This window comes from Miscanthus floridulus, chromosome 17 (genome assembly GCF_019320115.1).
Source record: "Miscanthus floridulus cultivar M001 chromosome 17, ASM1932011v1, whole genome shotgun sequence".
In the NCBI taxonomy this organism is placed as follows: domain Eukaryota; kingdom Viridiplantae; phylum Streptophyta; class Magnoliopsida; order Poales; family Poaceae; genus Miscanthus; species Miscanthus floridulus.
Window position 1 is genome coordinate 56582484 of NC_089596.1, and position 21348 is coordinate 56603831.

General features: G+C 43.9%; 1 protein-coding gene across 1 annotated transcript; it reads left to right on the plus strand.

The window, feature by feature from the left end:
* The first annotated feature begins 20003 nt into the window (after positions 1 to 20003).
* LOC136517596 (protein EARLY RESPONSIVE TO DEHYDRATION 15-like) lies at positions 20004 to 21001 on the plus strand. The gene is made up of 2 exons (XM_066511209.1): positions 20004 to 20426; positions 20522 to 21001. Exons 1-2 carry the CDS (start codon positions 20132 to 20134, stop codon positions 20716 to 20718), a joined length of 492 nt encoding a protein of 163 aa, XP_066367306.1. The 5' UTR covers positions 20004 to 20131; the 3' UTR covers positions 20719 to 21001.
* Positions 21002 to 21348: the final 347 nt, after the last annotated feature.

Genomic DNA, 21348 nt, shown 5'->3' on the forward strand with positions numbered 1-21348 from the left:
GTAATTCAACATAACACATCACATGTTACAACATTTCACAACTAGTTTGCAGATAGATTATAACACCTCAGGGTCATAGTTATTACAAACCAAGTCTTATAAAGTAGCGGAAGCAAATAGTTTAACTCACACACGCGAGTTCAAATACAAGTACCAGCTTTCTGATCACATCCCACAAAAGCATTCGGATAAGATAAACAGAGATCATGCCCGTGATCTAGTCTTCGTCACCCGCCGGGTGGAAACAATACTTACAGAAGCCCTGATAAAGAAGGTCATCTGCAACAAGAGGGAATAAACCCTGAGTACGAGAATATACTCAGCTAGACTTACCCGTCGAAAACCAAAACAAATGACACCAAGGATCATGTATAGCTTAATTTAGTGAATCTGGCTGACACTTTCTTTTTGTGGAAAAGCATAAGTAATAATGATCAACTCTTAACTTGAGCTAGCAGTGACTTTTAGCCATTAACCAGTCATCTATATTAGCACATGTACTAAGCAATCATTTAATTAAGATGCAAACATTAATAACCATAGCAGGTATAAATCGTGGCAACATTATCATCATCATCCATTTAACCATATCGTTAAATTAATTGAATCTACGTTGCCGCTGCTCAGTCAAGTTCTCACTATCCGGGAGAGACGGCGATTCGAATCGATTCCTATCCAACTAGAGGGGTATTCCTAAACACAAACCCTGCTTCCCCGTCAAGGTCGTAATCAAGTCACCTTTGGCACAACTCTGGAATCGCAAGTCCGAACAGATCGACATTATCAGAGAACCACTCTGCCAAGAGTGATCGGGACTCTAACCCGCCTTGGGCTTACGCCAATGGCTCTCCGCACATCCTTACTACATCCAGAATGCGCGCCACTACTCGCGTTCCTGGCCTGAGTCAAGCTACTAGGCTTCGCGGTCGGAACGAGTTATCCAGCTAGCTAAGTGTTAGGCTACGTTCAACATGACATGAGGACGTACAGCGTATCAGTCCTTAAATGACACAGACAGAGTCACTATGTCCAACCCTACACAAGACTCTGCCTGGTCTTCATTCATTATTAACATGGTTCTTTTTCACGATAGCAAATATAGCCAACCGTGATCTACCTCATCCTAAAGCTCGCAGGTGACAGGAAATCACCTGACTTCTACCGCACTAAGCATGGCTAAGCATTTAACCCGTTCCTGAACTTAAATAGGATTTAGGGTTTAGGGTTTAGGGTTTAGGGTTTAAGGTTTAGGGTTCAAGTGCGATATCTGGACAAGGACAGATGTATAATGCAATAATTGGTTCCAACCAATTCCTATACTTAATGCATCATCAACAATAAAAGATACTCAAGATATTTGTAAAAACATGGGAGACTTAGAATGCTCCGGGGCTTACCTTTCAGGAAAGAGGATGGGCGGTGGTCAGGGCACTCGGGCAACTCCTCGGTGGCTGCTTCGTCGATTGCCTAAACCTCAGGCTCCTCCTCCTGGCTCGCTCCCTCAAACTCCAGAAGCGTCACTTCCTCCGGCACACCTATTGCATGTATGCGCAAGATAAATATCGTGGATGCATATGAACGAAGTTAGGAATGCACAAGCTTACTGCAGTCCGCATTTTCCGACTTAAGCTCTTTTCAAATCACTTTAACTTACCAAGTTTATACAACCTAATGTATAATTGCTCATCTTCAGTTAAGGACCTAGCACCTGCACCTAAGCATGTTCTCAAGTTAGGCTAGCACCTAAACAATCCACAAGAACATTGCAACAAAGCATACACACAAACATTCGTATTTCAGCAAAATAGGAACTATACAACGGTACAGTAAATTGATCAAAACCGGAGATCCACAAATCGAAATGACAGGCAACAAGATGATTTGGAAAGCTTATGAAATTGCCTACAATTCATTTTTAGACCTCAAGGCATGATTCCAACCTTTACCAGGTCGAATTTTTAGAACCACATAATCAGGTCCAAACAAGACAGAGAGCAAGCAAAACTATGATCCAACTTTGAACGACTGTAGCACCTAAACTACTGGGTCAAATGCCACCAAATTTTGACAGGAGCTAGATACATAAGTTATCTACAACTTTTGTATTCACCACTTTTCCAGCAAACCAAATTATCATGGTGAACTTTGTAAAGTTCCGAGAACTGTCCAAAAAGACATAATGCAAGAAAATATTTATTAACTTATGTTGTAAACATATAATTGGACAAAATCAACTTTACTCACTTATCACACGTATCACAAGAACACCAGAAAGTAAAGTGTTCACCACCAATTCATTTCTTTTAATGCCTTTCTTAATTTATTTAATTATTTTAGAGGAATCATAAACATATATGAAAACTGCACCATTTAATCTACAAATATTACAGTAGGTACTACATGCTCCAAGTAGGCTACTGTAAAAATTTCATATTATTTGAGCAAGTATAACATCCTACACAAAAATGACAAGGCATAAAGGCTTAAAATAACATAAATAGAAAACCCTAGTGAAAAGTGTCAAGCAACAGATTTTATATATTTCTTTGCATCCTTAAGGTACTAGGACATCCTCCAATAAATTTTATGGTCATTGGATTCATAGATAAATTACTAAAATTCACACAAGGATCATCCAATGGAAAAAGGAAAATCTATAACTCAAAAACTATACATGCGCTGACTCTCAAATTTTTACCAGAGCTTCTACTCATCAAGAAGAGCTCACCAACAAACTTTCATAATTTTTGGAGCACAGGAACTCAAGATATAAATTAAACAAGTTTGCATTCATTTAAAAACACATTTCAAGTTTTAATTTAATTCTTCCAGAAATTCTACTACAAGTGTTCATGTTATATTTTTCCTAAATACTACACTTCACCATGATCCTAACAAAATTGGAACCACCCAATTTGGATCTACAAAACAGGAGATACAAATTTTACCAAACAGCACTCAAATATGAATTATTTGAACTAGCTTTCAACCCTTAAGTCACTGACACCGGGGTCCACCGGTCAGCCGGGTCCACACGTCAGTGACGGTGAAGCAGAGCACAGCGCGGGACGGCGTGGGATCAACTGGAGTTCACCGACGGTGGCTTCTCCAGCGAAACCAACGACACGACGAGCGTCCCCCTGACATTGCGCATCTATAGAGCTACCTAGCTTGGCCTATTGTCGACGCTCAGCACGATGTCGGCGGTCATGGTGGCACGGCGGTGCGGCTCGACGGCGCGACGCCGGCACTGGCGGTGAGGTCTCGATCCAAGGGTCGGCCAAGACTCCACGGACCTTGGCGAAGCTAATGCACACGCTAGTGCGGCAAGGGGTGGTGGGAGACGGGCCGGCCATGGTGATGGGATGCGGCGGTGAAACACCGACGAGGACCGCGCACGGTGTGAAGGCTTACTAGGCGCTGCCAGTGAGCAAATGTGGGCGTGGGGTGACGGTGGAAGCACGATGGAGCGGCTGTGGTCGCGATTGAGTGACGAGGCGCAGGCTTGTGCCATCAATGGCGACGGCGGCGAGCTACGCTGCGCTGCTGTGGGAGAGATGAAGGAGGAGGCAGAGAAGGCAAATGCGAGCGCAGACGGTCACATGCGAGTGCGGCGCTTGAGTGGGCGAGCTGCGGCCTGACGTGGCCTAATCGAGCGCGCTGACGGCGATGCGCGGCCTCCACGCGGCGCTGAAGCCCTGACCCGATCGGTCACTGTAGCTCGCCATCAGCGCTTTGATTATGGCCTGACAGCCTAAGTTGATGCAGTTCAAACTCTTAATCCGTAGCGTAATAGAGAAAACTATGTGAACAAAACTCGAAGCCCTATGTACCAGCTACAAAACTCCTTTAGATATCAAAGTCTAATTCACAATAGATAGAGAGTAAAATCAACTCAAAGTAGCGCCTATCAAACTGAAAACGCAGTCAACACTTAGAAAATTTTCTAAGTGCTGAATCAGCACCCAAATCTGACTTGTGGGCCATGTTTGGGACTGTTCCACACATTTTCATGACTTGTCCTCTAAACAAAGTTTGTTCCTCATATAATTTGCTACATCTTTGCTTTAGGTTGCTCAAACATGCAAACACTCTAAGCTGTACTTTTTAAATAGTCAAACACAAGAGCTCTACGGGTCAACACAAGTCAAACCATTACTTGAAAGCATAATTAGACCCTAAGGTCAACATGAATATTGTTCCTAATGACATTCTAAGTGTAGCTAAGTTGTTTAAAAGGATAATTAGTCACACCACACATTGATCACACCAAAATCAAGCATCACATGCATTGAAACAAGGAAAAACAAGTGAATTGTTACTTTTGTTGCAAAGCCATGTTTCATATGTTTCATGAGTTCGTTGCATGGTACTAGCTATCCATGTTTCACTTAAGTATGTGACATGTTTCAAAAGTGAATTGCACATGTTGCACTTAAGTGTTGCATACTATTCATTTCCTAAAACATACACACATGGAATATAACAATATGTTGCAATGTTTCAAAAGCATGTTTCATACAATCTAAGCTCATGAATGGATGAATGATGCTCATGTTTATGAAATGCAAGTGCAAATGTGGAAGTCAAACGCCTGGGGTGTTACAGCCCTCCCCCCTTATAAAAATCTCGTCCTGAGATTTGACAAGCGTACCATTGTTGATAGAATTCCTTATAACCTTCCATCAAAAAATCTTCTCTTTCTCAAGTCACATCGCGTTCACTACCCTGATGACTCCACATGACCTTGTAAAACTTGACCACCCGACTTCGAGTCACTCACTCACGAGTGTCAATTACTCGAACCGGTTTTTCTTCAAAAGTCAAATCAGATTTTAACTCGATATCCCCTAGTGGAACTCTCTCTTTAGGGACGCGAAGGCATTTCTTCAACTGAGATACGTGAAATACATTGAAGATAGCACTCATCTCAGGAGGTAATTGGATCTTGTATGCTACCTTACCACTTTGTCCAATGATTTGAAACAGACCGACATATCTCGGCGCAAGCTTTCGCTTCACACCAAAGCGTTGGACACTCTTCATGGGTGAGACTTTTAGATAAACGAAGTCTCCAACTTCGAACTCGATAGGTTTTCTACGGCGATCAACATAACTTTTCTGCCTAGCCTGAGCTGCGGCCATATGGGTTTGGATAGTATGGACTTGTTCTTTGGCTTCTTGAATAAAATCAATTCCATAATATCTCCTTTCATCGGCTTCAACCCAATTCAACGGGGTTCTACACTTCTGGCCGTACAAAAGCTTCAAACGGTGCCATCTTGATACTCTCTTGATAACTTTTATTATAAGAGAATTCAGCTAGGGGTAACCACTTTTCCCATGAACCCTTAGACGAGATGACACACGCTCTCAACATATCTTCTAAGATTTGATTCACTCGCTCAGTTTGCCCATTGGTTTGCGTATGATAGGCAGAGTTTCTTACTAACTTAGTTCCCAATAATCCATGTAAGTGCTCTCAAAAGCGAGCAGTGAACTGTGGTCCTCTATCAGAGACAATAGTGCGAGGTACCCCATGAAGTCGGACTATCTGATTGAAATACAACTGTGCATAGTTAGTTGGACGGAAATCTATGCGGACAGGAATAAAGTGTGCAGACTTGGTCAGATGGTCTATAATCACCCAAATAGAGTTAAAATTCCTCTGAGTAGTAGGGAGTCTAACAATAAAATTCATACTTATCTCCTCCCATTTCCAACCTGGAATAGAGAGTGGCTGAAGCAATCCAGCCTTCATGTGTACAGCTTTAACTCGACAGCAAGTGTCACACCTAGCCACATAAGCGGCTATCTCTATCTTCATCTTGGTCCACCAAAAGCGAGGCTTCAAATCATGATACATTTTGCTACTACCAGGATGAATAGATAATTTTGAGGAATGTGCTTCGGATATGATTTGATTTCTAAGCTCTCTATCCTTCGGAACCACTAACCTATCCTTGAACCATAACACGTCATTCTCATCTACCCAAAAATGCTTGATTTCTTGCTCTTTCATCTTGTGCTTGATGTGGAACACACCTGGATCTGTCTTCTATAGCTCAATAATTCAACTCTGTAGAGTACAACTAACAGTGATGTTGTGAAGGACTACAGGATGTAGGAGTTTTGACAAATGGAGGTCACTTTCAATCAAAGAGTGGCAATGAGATTTCCTGCTTAAGGCATCCACAACGACGTTTGCCTTGCCAGGATGATAGTGCACTTGGAGGTTATAATCCTTGATCAACTCGAGCCATCTTCTCTGATGCATATTCAACTCAGGTTGAGTGAAGATGTACTTAAGACTTTTATGATCGGTATAGATGTTGCACACATTGCCAAGCAAATAATCTCTAGGCCTTCGAAGCATGAACAACTACAGTGAGTTCTAAGTCATGCGTAGGATAATTCACCTCATGCTTCCGAAGTTGGCGAGAGGTATAAGCAATGACTCTATCCTCCTGCATAAGAACACCTCCTAAACATGTGCCTGATGCATCACAAAACACATCAAAAGGTTTCTCGATATCCGGTTGCGCCAAAACCAGAGCCAAAGTTAGAAGGGTTCGTAGGGTGTGAAAAGCTGCATCACACTCGGAAGTCCAGACAAACCTCGTGTCTTTTTGCAGCAACCGAGTCATAGGCTTGGCTATTTTCTAGAAATCCGGGATGAAGCAACGGTAATAGCCAGCTAATCCTAGAAAACTCTAAACCCCGTGCACCGAGATTGAAGCCTTCCAGTCCAACACTTCTTGCACCTTGATGGGATCTACCATAATTCCACCATCGGATAACACATGCCCGAGAAAAGGTACCTCACGAAGCCAGAATTCACACTTGCTGAACTTTGCATACAACTTGTGTTCACGCAATCTAGTGAGAACCACTCACAAATGTCCAATACGATCTTCTTCATTCTCAGGATAGACCAAGATATTATCTATAAATACCACCATAAATTTATCCAACTCGGGCATAAACACCAAATTCATCATATACATAAACTGTGTGGGGGCATTGGTCAATCCAAAAGATATAACAAGATACTCATATAGACCGTATCTTGTAGAGAATGCAGTTTTTGGAACATCCTCAGGTCGGATTTTGATTTGATGATAACTAGATCTCAAATCAATCTTGGAAAAGACTTTTGCTTTAGACAACTGATCGAATAAGATATCTATACGTGGCAGAGGGTACTTATTCTTAATTGCGACTGTATTCAAAGGCCTATAATCTACACACATGCATAGTGATTGATCCTTCTTCTTCACAAAGATAGCTGGACACCCCCATGGAGATGAACTAGGACGAATAAGGCTTTTCTTTAGAAGTTCATTCAACTGGGTCTTAAGTTTGGCTAGTTTGTTGGGAGGCATTCTATAAGGCCTTCTAGAGATGGGCGTTGTACCAGGTAGCAATTCTATCTTGAACTCCACGTCTCGATCCGGGGGCAATCCGGGCAAATCATCGGGAAAAACATCCAGAAAATCACACACTATAGGGATATCTGCCATAACCTTTGCTTGCACCGCATTAGCCGCACAAGAAAGATTGATGTCCCTGGGTAGCTGCACTAGAAAACCTTCCTGATTACAAGGATCTCTGAGCATGACTACTCTAGTCGATGTATCAATAAGCACCCCATGACTGCTCATCCAGTTCATTCCTAGTATCACGTCGATACCCAGCCCCGGTAAAACTACCAGATCAACCTGATAACTTCGTCCCTCTATCTCAAGTTGCATGTCCCCAACTACGAGCTTGGTTGGGATAGTACCACTGGCAGCCCTAATACAATAACCCTCACCCTCAACAGTGTATGTGTTTCTGCATAAACTTGGATGCAAATGCGGGACTAATAAAAGAATGCGAAGCACCCGAATCAAATAGTACAACTGCAGGGTGTTGATCAACCAGAAACTTACCAGCAGTTACTACCTCTCCTGAAGGGATATCAGCAATATTAGGTGGTTCACCTGCCCCTAACGGCCACCTTGGTAGTTATTCTTCTTAGGGTAAGGACACTCCCTTGCCCAGTGACTTGTCTTGTTGTAGTTCCAGCATGACAAGTTTTAAAATTCACCAACTAAGATAAGAATCTCGAAGGGAGCGGATTAAGGTACATTATATATCAAGTTCGAATTAAAAGGTACATCCAACATCTACCACAGTACTTAGTCCATTACACAATTGGCTGCAAAAGCTTAAACTAGTGAGACTTGCTAGCTAACTACTCATCGAAGTGGTCACTGTCCACATCGGAGACGTCCTGGACTTCTTTAGGATCTTCCTCTTCATTTGCAGGTTCAGCTGCATTGACATCCATCTGCATGTCCTCTTCTTCTTCATCGGCCTCAATCACTTGAGGTCCACCCACATTAGGATACCTTGGAATGGGTGAGGAATAGGAAACAGACGGTTGTTCAGTTGATGGTACTCAACCTGAAGCTCCTCAAGCTACTCTTGGAACTCATTCTCCCTTTGAAAGGCATTGTGGTTAGACATGATCCATCCCTGACGTCTTTCTTCTACCAACTCTAAGGCTACATCTCTATGACGGGTCACGCGGTCCAACTCCTGTACTGCCTCATCTCTCTCTATGGTGAGGTTCATAAGCTGGTTATGAAGCTCATCTCTCTCACGTGCTGCTTGCCCCCACTGCTGCAGACGATAATTTGCAATGCCCCGAATCTCATCTACTTCCAGCTGAGCTTGCCCATATGCCTCCGCCCTACGGCAATACTTGCGGGCACGCAACCTAAACTTGTGCTGGGCTGTCATTGCCTTGCCAGCTTCTTCTAACAAACTAGAGAGGGTATCCTGTCTGACTCGATAAAGCTTCAAGACGGTCATCATAGCACTCATTCCCACATTGTCGCTCTGAACACGTTCACCACGGCCTCGAACCAAGGCCTGGCTAGCTTCTTGAGTCCACTCAGCATCTATAGGAGCCACTCGGGGAATGGATGAAGCTGGTCCACCCACTAATTCATCTCCAAAACTCTATGTTATGTCCATAAGCACATCAAGGGCAGCAACTTGTGTGGCTTCCCATGGGCTTTGCCCATCAGACTCGGTGCTCCACCCATGCCACAACGGTCTCGTGGGGTTATGTGGCACCACCAAGGTCACATTGTACCATGGCACATCTCTAAATGGCACCGTCTGCACCCACGTGTAACGGGGCGCCTCTGGGTACCCAACTGAGCTTAGCACCCTCCAGAGCAAGGTAGGTGTACCAGACTAGTCCAAAAAAGGTGCTGCTACCAGGAGGAAACACAGGCGTGGCCATCTGTATCAAAAGGGATGCAACTCTCATGAGAGGATTATTTTGTTGAGAGATGGAACTTAATATTTGGGATAAGCAATTATAAGGGAGGGAGTAATGCAATATGAATGACATGAGTGAATATGATGCATGCACGTTCCGTATGTCCTCACAAATCTAAGAAAAGTTAAGTTCTAGCGGAATATACGGTGGCATACACACGTTCTCTCAAATAGCGGTAATTAGTCGATCTACATGGTGCGTTGTTAGCGTACCTATAGAAAATTTCATTGCAGCCCAACCCAACAAGATATAATGCTATCAATAACAGTAGTAAACTAAGATACTCTCCACATATACATCCCCGGATATATATACTTTGGTATCCAAACTACCCGACAGATATACCCACAATTAAGTACCTTCATATGTACATGTATGCAACATGTAAATACTCCGGTTACCACAACTAACTCTCCCCTAGACCGACAGTTGGACGTTCATGCTCTCACAACTCACACTTACCTTGGCGTAGAGGCAATTGATCCATATATTACCATTCAAGCGAATGGCACCCATGCAATAACACGCCGCATGGACGACAAAATAGAAACAATCACTTTCCCCCAAGTTAGTAATTATATATGCCACCTAAAAGTCCTTATGTGGGCTACAAGGGATGTGATCACCAGCACACTATAAAATTTCATATTTTTAAACACTTATATATAACTATAAGTTGGAAAACCGTTTTCGCAACAAAAGCTTTTGTTTTTAAATACCCGTATGACATGTTTAGTGTTGAATCTAGCTCTGATGCTAGCTGTCACGGAACCGACCAATTTATAATAGCACAAGTATAAAAACAATCACCGAAACGATCAAATTCTCGCACTTGAGCCCATATAAACCCGGTAGTCAACTGAAACCTCGAAGGATTTCAAACCAACTTGCATACAACTAAGATCACAGTAATTCAACATAACACATCACACGTTACAACATTTCACAACCAGTTTGCAGATAGATTATAACACCTTAGGGTCATAGTTATTACAAACCAAGTCTTGTAAAGTAGCGGAAGCAAATAATTTAACTCACACACGCGAGTTCAAATACAAGTACCAGCTTGCTGATCACATCCCACAAAAGCATTCGGATAAGATAAACAGAGATCATGCCCGTGATCTAGTCTTCGTCACCCGTCGGGTGGAGACAATACTTACAGAAGCCTTGATAAAGAAAGTCATCTGCAACAAGAGAGAATAAACCCTAAGTACGAGAATGTACTCAGCTAGACTTACCCGTCGGAAACCAAAACAAATGACACCAAGGATCATGCATAGCTTAATTTAGTGGATCTGGCTGACACTTTCTTTTTGCGAAAAAGCATAAGTAATAATGATCAACTCTTCACCTGAGCTAGCAGTGACTTTTAGCCATTACCTAGTCATCTATATTAGCACCTGTACTAAGCAATCATTTAATTAAGATGCAAACATTAATAACCATAACAGTATAAATCGTGGCAACATTATCATCATCATCCATTTAACCATATCGTTAAATTAATTGAATCTACGTTGCCGCTGCTCAGTCAAGTTCTCACTATCCGGGAGAGACGGCGATTCGAATCGATTCCTATCTAGCTAGAGGGGTATTCCTAAACACAAACCCTGCTTCCCCCGTCAGGGTCACAATCAAGTCACCTTTGGCACAACTCTGGAGTCGTGAGTCCGAACAGATCGGCATTCTCAGAGAACCACTCTGCCAAGAGTGATCGGGACTCTAACCCGCCTTGGGCTTACGCCAATGGCTCTCCACACATCCTTACTACCTCCAGAATGCGCGCCACTGCTCGCATTCCCGGCATGAGTTGAGCTACTAGGCTTCGTGGTCGGAACGAGTTATCTGGCCAGCTAAGTGTTAGGCTGCGTTCAACATGACATGAGGACGTACAACGTATCGGTCCTTAAATAACACAGACGGAGTCACTATGTCCAACCCTACACAAGACTCCGCCCGGTCTTCATTCATTATTAACATGGTTCTTTTTCACGATAGCAAATATAGCCAACCGTGATTCACCTCATCCTAAAGCTCACAGGTGACAGGAAATCACCTAACTTCTACCGCACTAAGCATGGCTAAGCAATAATGCAATAATTGGTTCAAGGATAGATATATAATGCAATAATTGGTTCCAACCAATTCCTATACTTAATGCGTTATCAACAATAAAAGATACTCAAGATATTTGTAAAAACATGGGAGACTTAGAATGCTCCGGGGCTTGCCTTTCAAGAAAGAGGATGGGCGATGGTCAGGGCACTCGGGCAACTCCTCCTCGGCGGCCGCTTCGTCGATTGCCTGAACCTCGGGCTCCTCCTCCTGGCTCGCTCCCTCGAACTCCAGAAGTGTCACTCCCTCCGGCACACCTATTGTATGTATGCACAAGATAAATATCATGGATGCACATGAATGAAGTTAGGAATGCACATGCTTACTGCAGTCCGCATTTTTCAACTTAAGCTCTATTCAAATCACTTTAACTTACCAAGTTTATACAACCTAATGTACAATTGCTCATCTTCAGTTAAGGACCTAGCACCTGCACCTAAGCATGTTCTCAAGTTAGGCTAGCATCTAAACAATCCACAAGAACATTGCAACAAAGCATACACACAAACATTCGTATTTCAGCAAAACAGGAACTATACAGCGGTACAGTAAATTGATCAAAACCGGAGATCCACAAATCGAAATGATAGGCAACAAGATGATTTGGAAATCTTATGAAATTGCCTACAATTCATTTTCAGACCTCAAGGCATGATTCCAACCTTTACCGGGTCGAATTTTTAGAACCACATAATCAGGTCCAAACAAGACAGAGAGCAAGCAAAACTATGATCCAACTTTGAACGACTGTAGCTCCTAAACTACTAGGTCAAATGCCACCAAATTTTGACAGGAGCTAGATACATAAGTTATCTACAACGTTTGTATTCACCACTTTCCCAGCAAACCAAATTATCATGGTGAACTTTGTAAAGTTCCGAGAACTATCCAGAAAGACATAATGCAAGGAAATATTTATTAACTTATGTTGGAAATATTTATTAACTTATGTTGTAAACATATAATTGGACAAAACCAACTTTACTCACTTATCACACATATCACAAGAACACCAGAAAGTAAAGTGTTCACCACCAATTCATTTCTTTTAATACCTTTCTTAATTTATTTAATTATTTAAGAGGAATAATAAACATATATGAACACTACACCATTTAATCTATAAAAATTACAGTAGGTACTACATGCTCCAAGTAGGCTACTATAAAAGTTTCACATCATTTGAGCAAGTATAACATCCTACACAAATATGATAAGACATAAAGGCTTAAAATGACATAAATAGGAAATCCTAGTGAAAAGTGTCAAGCAACAGATTTTATATTTTTCGTAGCATTCTTAAGGTACTAGGACATCCTCCAATAAATTTCATGGTCATTGGATTTATAGATAAATTACTAAAATTCACACAAGGATCATCCAATGGAAAAAGGAAAAAATCTATAACTCAAAAACTATACATGCATTGACTCTCAAATTTTTACTAGAACTTCTACTCATCAAGAAGAGCTCACCAACAAAATTTCATAATTTTTGGAGCATAGGAACTCAAGATATAAATTAAACAAGTTTGTATTCATTTAAAAACACATTTCAAGTTTTAATTTAATTCTTCCAGAAATTCTACTACAAGTGTTCATGTTATATTTTTCCTAAATACTACACTTCACTATGATCCTAACAAAATTGGAACCACCCAATTTGGATCTACAAAACAGGAGATACAAATTTTAAAAAATAGCACTCAAATCTGAATTATTTGAACTAGCTTTCAACCCTTAAGTCACTGACACCGGGGTCCACCGGTCAGCCAGGTCCATGCGTCAGTGACAGCGAAGCAGAGCACGGCGCGGGATCAACCGGAGTTCGCCGACGACGGCTTCTCCAGCGAAACCAACGATACGACAAGCATCCCCATGACATTGCACATCTACAGAGCTACCTAGCTTGGCCTATTGCCGACGCTCAGCACGATGGCGGCGGTCATGGCGGCACGGCGGTGCGGCTCGATGGCGCGACGCCGGCGCTGGCGATGAGGTCTCGATCCAAGGGTCAGCCAAGACTCCACGGTCCTCGGTGAAGCTAATGCACACGCTAGCGAGGCAAGGGGTGGTCGAAGACGGGCCGACCATGGTGACGGCATGCGGCGGTGAAACACCGGCGAGGACCGTGCGCGGCACGATGGCTTACCAGGCGCTGCCAATGAGCAAATGTGGGCGCGGGGTGACAGTGGAAGCACGATGGAGCGGCTGTGGTGGCGATTGAGTGACGAGGCATGGGCTTGTGCCGTCAATGGCGACAGCGGCGAGCTGCGCTGCGCTGTGTTGCTGCGCTGCTGCGGGAGAGACGAATGAGGAGGCAGAGAAGGCAAATGCGAGCCCAGACGGTCACGTGCGTGTGCGGCGCTTGAGTGGGCGAGCTGCGGCCCGACGTGGCCTGACCGAGTGCGCCGACGGCGACACGCGGCCTCCACACGGCGCTGAAGCCCTGACCCGATCGGTCACTGTAGCTCGCCATCAGCGCTCCGATTATGGCCTGACAGCCTGAGTTGATGCAGTTCAAACTCTTAATCCATAGCGTAATAGAGAAAACTATATGAACAAAACTCGAAGCCCTATGTACCAGCTACAAAACTCCTTTATATATCAAAGTCTAATTCACAATGGATAGAGAGTCAAATCAACTCAAAGTAGCGCCTGTCAAACTGAAAACGCAGTCAACACTTAGAAAATTTTCTAAGTGCTCAATCAGCACCCAAATCTGACTTGTGGGCCATGTTTGGGACTGTTGCACACATTTTCATGACTTAGCCTCTAAACAAAGTTTGTTCCTCATATAATTTGCTACATCTTTGCTTTAGGTTGCTCAGACATGCAAACACTCTAAGCTGTACTTTTTAAATAGTCAAACACAAGAGCTCTAGGGTCAACACAAGTCAAACAATTACTTGAAAGCATAATTAGACCCTAAGGTCAACATGAACATTGTTCCTAATGATATTCTAAGTGTAGCTAAGTTGTTTAAGAGGATAATTAGCTACACCACACATTGATCACGCCAAAATCAAGCATCACATGCATTGAAACAAGGAAAAACAAGTTAATTGCTACTTTTGTTGCAAAGCCATGTTTCATATGTTTCATGAGTTTGTTGCATGGTACTAGCTATCCATGTTTCACTATAGTATGTGACATGTTTCAAAAGTGAATTGCACATGTTGCACTTGAGTGTTGCACACTATTCATTTCCTAAAACATACACACATGGAATATAACAATATGTTGCAATGTTTCAAAAGCATGTTTCATACAATCTAAGCTCATGAATGGATGAATGATGCTCATATTTATGAAATGCAAGTGCAAATGTGGAAGCCAAACACCCGGGGTGTTACAGGCATGAGAAGAACTAGGGTACCTCTTTGCCTTTAAAAGCCACGCCGTGCCGCCATCTCCACTTCCACGATCCACAATTCTGCATCCATCCATCTTTCGATATTCGCAGAGAAATCTCTTGTCTTGGCGCGGCGGGGCCGAGTTGCGAATCGAATCTCGTGAGTCATGATGGCCGGTGGTGGGGCGGCACACGGAGAGGCAGCGTCGTTCCGCTGAAGCTTTGCTTGTGGAAGGAGAAGGATGGGGTGCTCGGTGATAGTAGCTCAATGCCCCCCCTGGTGCGGGGGAGGGCTAGATGATGAAGGGATCCACCAAGAGCACCAAGAGGAAGGCGGATGTGGCGGTTGCGCCGACCAGTGAGGATGTGTGCATCACCAAAAGGAAGGCGGACGAGCCGGCGACGACCTATTTTATGAAGGTCGAGAAGCCTGCTGACGCGATGGCCATCGACAGATGCGACGACGATGACGATTGGGTTCCGACGCCGGTGGACGAGAACGGCAGACTGATCGTCGATAAGGAGCTGCGCAAGCACCCCGCCAGAGTGGACGAGAACAGCGACCTCATCATGGATAAGGAGTTGCTCGAGCACCTGGAGTGGGTTAAGACCCTCAAAATACTTGGGACTTGAGGAATGTTCCCGGTGTTACAGTTTGGTCCGATGTCGATGACGATGAGAGTGAAGAGGAAGGGGAGGAGGTTGTTCAGAAGCCCAACACCATCTGAGATGATGGCGATCAAATATTCACTCTGTTCGCTTGTTGGTTTCAGCCAGACTTATTCAACCAACCAACAGTGTTTTTCTCTCACAACAAACTAGCACCAGCCAGCCCAAACCAACCCAGAAACCAACCAGCGAACACGTCGATTGTCTATTGTCTGCATTCATGCTATACAATATCTACTCGTCCTGGAATTCTATAGTTGTTGAACACCTACCGATATCTAGATATCTATCAATCTGTATGTTGGCACCTAAGTTAATGACAGACATGACAGTCAGGCGGCGTTGAACATCTACTGATACTCTGTTAAAAAAACATCTGCCGATATCTATTACTCCCTCCACCCCTAAATATAATATAAGCATTTAAAGTGATCAAAAGAATGTCCCTAAGGATTTCTGGGAATTCAATATGCCCAACCCAAGAAGTAATTATTTGGCACTTGTCATTGCAAATTGGGAATGTGATTAATATTGTTGCAACATGTGGATTGTGATTAAACATCTAAATATAGTTTCGATTGATTTGTATTAAAAAAAAGTACTTGCATGCGACTATACTTTTAGATCACATATGTAAATGAAATGTTAGTAGACTAATTATCTATTTGTCTTAATAATGAAATTATTTTTTATTTCCAATTTGCCTCTATTCATAAGTTTGGCATCCCATAACCAGGATCTTCTTGAGCACTAGGAGACCTAGCTGGTGCGCATTTCGCTAGGGTGATAAATCTAGTTGTCTATATAGGGCCGTAATAAATGAAATTGTCATGGTCCGAGGAGACCCCCTAACAGGCCAAATGGGCCGGCGGGAGCCCGCAACCCGGCGGCAGCCAGGGCCGCAGGGCGCGCATGCCGCCAAGGAGGAGGTGCAGCAAGTGGGGGTGCCGCCCCTTCCACCTCTGAATTATCCTAGGATTTAGGTAGTTTATGATAGGAAAGTAAAAGATATTTAGGAAAAAATACAAAGATAATTGTTTAGAAAAATAGAGTTAAGGTTTTGTTAGGAAAGGAGAAAGTTTGTTTTAGGGAAGGTGAATCCAAATTTATAAGGATTCTCGTTTAGATTGCTTGGTATGCAAGTCCTCTAGGGACTATAAATATAGGGGCAATGTAACTATTCCAATCAAGAAGGAAATAGAGCTTTGCTCTTTGAACAAATCTTCTCTCGCTCCCTTGCTCACACGTGCCCTCACCCCTAGCACCTGCCGCCACATGCCGCGCCCCCTGGCCCCTGCCATCGCTGTCGCCACCCCCAACCGCTGGCGCTACCTAGCATCATCGCCGCAGCCTTAGCCGGCCCTAACCGGCCACCCCTGCAAGGAGCATCACATAAATTAATATTAACTCCTGTTCGGTAACAAATAGGAGGGTACTACGAAAAATTACAAACGGTATAGGAAACGTGACGAGTTTCCATACTCATGTCACCATGTGTGTGTTTGTGTATATATATGTGCCATTCAACGCCTAAAGCAACAACTGTGTGAGGTCGATTTGATAAGGTAATTCGCAATCCAACATGATTTCGAGGAACATGTGTGGAGCCTTGATGTTTATGTTGTTAATCTTTGCATTCACCTGTGCAATGTAAGTGTTTCATTATCAACTAAAACTTGTCCTTGATTTTTTATCCATATTCTCATATATACTTCATGAACACGCAATCAAACGGCTCACCCTCATGAGGACCTCAATGTTGGATCTGAAAGGAGTTTGGCATATATCCTCACCAACACAACACCAAATCAAAATAAAATTGATCTCACTAAAATTTTTGTGCGGTGCGTTAGTGTGACCCAAAATGTGTGCTTTTGTTGATTGACCCTAAAACCAAAACCATTGCGTTACTACAATTTGGATGATTGTCAGGTCATGTGCCCTAATTGTAATCCCACCTGTCCACCTGTCCCGTCGTCATCTGCATAATCTATACAGCTATCAGTAGGTTCTGGTCTTAAACTTTTAGTAGCAATACATCTAAAATATGAACTGAAATTTGATAATGCTAAGGGAGTCATGTGCTATTTTCATTTGATTGCACCTATTTTTAATCTTTTGTATCACCTACTTTGGATTCTTCAATTCCAGCCGGCCAGCCTTGGCCTTGGCCTTGGCTGAGGCCCTCCCCTCATGCCTCGACCTGCATAGTGCAGCTATCCATGGCTGCCAGGCCATGGGAGAGAGGAAGAACAAGGGACTTTGTTCTGATTTTAACTTTTTAAATTGCATATTGGTCCTTTATCTTCCGGAATCCATATATTCTCCATTCGATCTTTGTTTTTAGTGGTTTTTGTGCAATGATATGTCATCAACTACTGCCCAGAAGTTTGACAACACAAAGTACGTCATCAAACAACAACCATTTCTCCCAAACTATGAGTGTTAAAAGGTACTAAAGTCTACTACTGAATTATAATTTTTCTATGATTTTTTAGCCATAAACATAACCTTAAACAACATATAAACAACGTTTGCATGATCTAGGAAAATGACAGGGCTTAATTATATAATATTAGAACCGTAATCCTGTCAACTAATCAAACAAACACGCAAAACCCTAGGACATCAAAATAGTGGCAAAAGTGAGATCTTAACACAACAAAGAATATGATGAAGACCTGCAATGACTGACCTCTCGTTATCCTTCTCCTTCACAATGGTCTCGGTAGTACACCTCTCTCTGTCTCGATCTATACCTGACATGGCATCGCTGTCTCGAATAGCAAGAGAAGCATGGAGTCATGGGCAAAACAAAATGTGGAGAAGATGCCTAACCGTTTTTAGGAGAAACGAGCACGACAGCCAACGACGATCAAACCTAATTTCTCCCTCTTCTCTCAGTGTTGTCCGTCTTGTTCTCTTGTGCGTCTAAGAGGCAATGGCTCAGGGGATGTGTATTAAGTTTGGCTGATCAGATTTCGGATGATTTTGGATGATTCAATAGTATTCTGTGAGAAATAATAAGCTAAAACAAGCTGAAACAAGTTGAAACGAGCTGAGAACTGAGCAGCCGAACGGGGCTGCATTTGATTAGGTCCTTTTTAATAGGGCTTAGGCTCCTCAAAAAGGGAGAAGCCAAGAAAAGCCATATTTTAGTGGTTTGGGCTTCTAGCCTCAAAAATGGTTTTGGTTTCATCTTTTTTTCTTGGTTTTAGGTTCAAAAGCTATTTGATGTGTGTTTGTTTGGTAGGGCTTTTGAACAACAGATAAAAAATCATTTTCCCAACTCATCAACCGATAAAAAATCATTTTTCCCACTAATTAAAACTCATTCTGCACTGTTTACAACTTTGCATTTTTCAACATACAAAATGTGTTCCGGATGTTTTCAATCTCTTCAGAATGTTACAATCTATTTCCAAATCACTATTTTCGTTTCACCAACTCTGACTTCTTTATATATCGGCCCTGTTCGCTGGGAGGAATTTGGAGGAATATGGAGTAATTTGTGAGAGCGTGAACAGTGAAAACCAGCCATGAACAGTGAATTCCGACTGGTTTTCTTACCAGCCGAACGGCGCCATCGTAGCAATAGAGGACCAAAATTGTTTGTGGTCATGTCAAAAGGGATGGATTTACATTCTTTGGGACGGTGGAAGTATATTTACTATCAGGTTTTTATGCATTCCTAAGCATGCCACGTCTAACCTTCGGCTGTGGCTACCAAAAAAAATATGGCAACCAAAATCAAAGCCACACTTATGGCAAAGTTTGACACGAAAATAGGTGTATGACATGTGGGCAGGGTGCTAATAAAATGTGGCGTGCATTAGGTGTGGCAGTGAACCATACAACCGCCGAAGAAATCATGGCACGATGAACCTTTGTCGTGGCAGATTTTGGTCACTAACTAAACAGGCCCTGAAACGTGATGGATGCATGCCACGTGCCTGCGCTATCCATTGCAAATTGGAGTACTTCTGTCAGATACCAGATCTTAAGGAGGGCAAAGTTAGACCGTCTTCAATAAGTAGACACAAACTCAAAATGGGCAGTGAGAGACCCAAAATCATTCTCCAACAGAGTACCTATACGGAAGACCTATTTTAGGTTGTCTGAGAGACACAACCCAAATATGGGTATCCTTACTCCTGAAACCCCATTTACAGAAAAGATTCTCTTTTGAGTCTCGTTGTTGGAGAAGATGCTAAATAAGTATTGAACCTTTTATCTGTAGTGTCATCTAAAATACAAATAAATTTAGTATTTTAAGTGATGTGGTTGGAGACAGTGTTACGGCGGGTGACCGCAATGTGCCACGCCACCCATGTCCCTATCCTATCCTATCCGCTGCAGCGGCTATCGTTTCCGAAAAACAAGCAATCAATACTGCGGCCAATTACCAGTTTACCACCACCATCATACTGTGGGCCTGCCCGTCACGAGCCACAACGGATAAGATCGCCGGCCTCTCGGCACGCCGAAAAGATCCCCGTCGCGTCACTGTTATTATAATATCATCATTATCGTCCCCCAATCCAGAGAGGCGTACCGTCCGCATCGTCCCCAAACCACAGTGAGTGCGGCAGCAGCTGCGAGCCTGCGAGTGCGCGAGTGTGAGTACGGCAGCAGGAGGACGAGAAGCCGATGGCTGTTGTGAGCGGCAGCGGCGGGAGGCTGAACCCCTGGGCGGAGCCCTTCGTGCCTTCCGGGGTGCGGTACCGTGGCCTGCAGACGGCGGAGGCGGCGCCGGAGCAGGAGGTGGAGGACTTCTCCCCCGAGTGGTGGCTCCTGGTGTCCGCCTCCCCGGCCTTCCGCGACCGCTGGCTCCGCGAGTACGGCGCGCTCGGCCTACTCGACGCCGAGGAGGACCTGGGCGACGACGCGGAGGTCGACGCCTTCCTCCCCGACGACTTCTTCTCCCCTCCGGCCCCGCGCCAAGGTAAGCCGCCGTGCCGCCTGACAGCTCTTGAGTCTGTCTTTGCTACAAGTAACTTCGGCACTGACTTGGTGTTTCGTGGCATTCGCGCGGAGCAGGAAGCGAGCGTGAGGGCGGCGCGGCCGGGGCCGGCAAGAGGGCCAGCGGAGGCCTCGAGGTGGCGGCGTGGGGCATCGACAAGTGGTGGAGGGCGCACGGGGGTCCGCCGGAGCCCTCGAGGTACGCGGAGAAGGCGCCCCGGAGGGTGGCCTCCGGCGCCAGGGTGAACCCCCGCCCCATCCAGCAGCCGCGCTGAAGGACCCGACCGATCCGTTCCCGCGCACCGTCCATCCACCGACGGCTACTCAGCTCAGTTCCAGATCTTGGCACGGGAAAAACTAGGCACCCAAAAAAAAGTTTCCTTTTTCCAATCTTGTAATTTGCTTTCGTGTGTTCCGTCTTGTGCAGTTCCTGGATCTGGGCTCTGCTTCAGCTCGAGATCGAATGGGAAGATCCTCTGCTGCGTTGTCTGTGCTCGTCCCTGTACTGTAAATATGATGATGTAATAACAATAACATGCCGTGAGACTTGTCCCGTTCGTTTCTCTTCTAATCTTTTTTTTTATTTTTTAACTGGAACAGTATTTTTCCGACGAACTGAGCCTTTAGCTTTCAGTTTCGGGCGCCGACAAGCGCAATCATCCATCCGGACTGCTGCACTGGTTTGCGCTGGTTGGTGCCGGTTTATTGTGAGAGAAAAATATTATTGGTTGGCCGGTGCGAACAGGCTACTAATCGTCTTTGTCACCCATCGTTCGGACAACGCTGGCGGCATCCATTTTCGGCGGCATCTTTGTGCCCTGTTTTTTTTTTCCAGAAGCCACAACGAATTTGATGCGATTTTTAGCTTCTTTCTCCATTTCCCCAGTATTAGAGCATGTCTAAGA

What these genes read in the sequence shown, in the direction of transcription:
- LOC136517596 (XM_066511209.1), top strand. Translation starts at nt 20,132, where the DNA reads ATGGCTGTTGTGAGCGGCAGCGGCGGGAGGCTGAACCCCTGGGCGGAG. An exon ending in CCCTCCGGCCCCGCGCCAAG is followed by an intron (nt 20,427 to 20,521) that starts GTAAGCCGCCGT and finishes CGCGCGGAGCAG; the next exon opens with GAAGCGAGCGTGAGGGCGGC.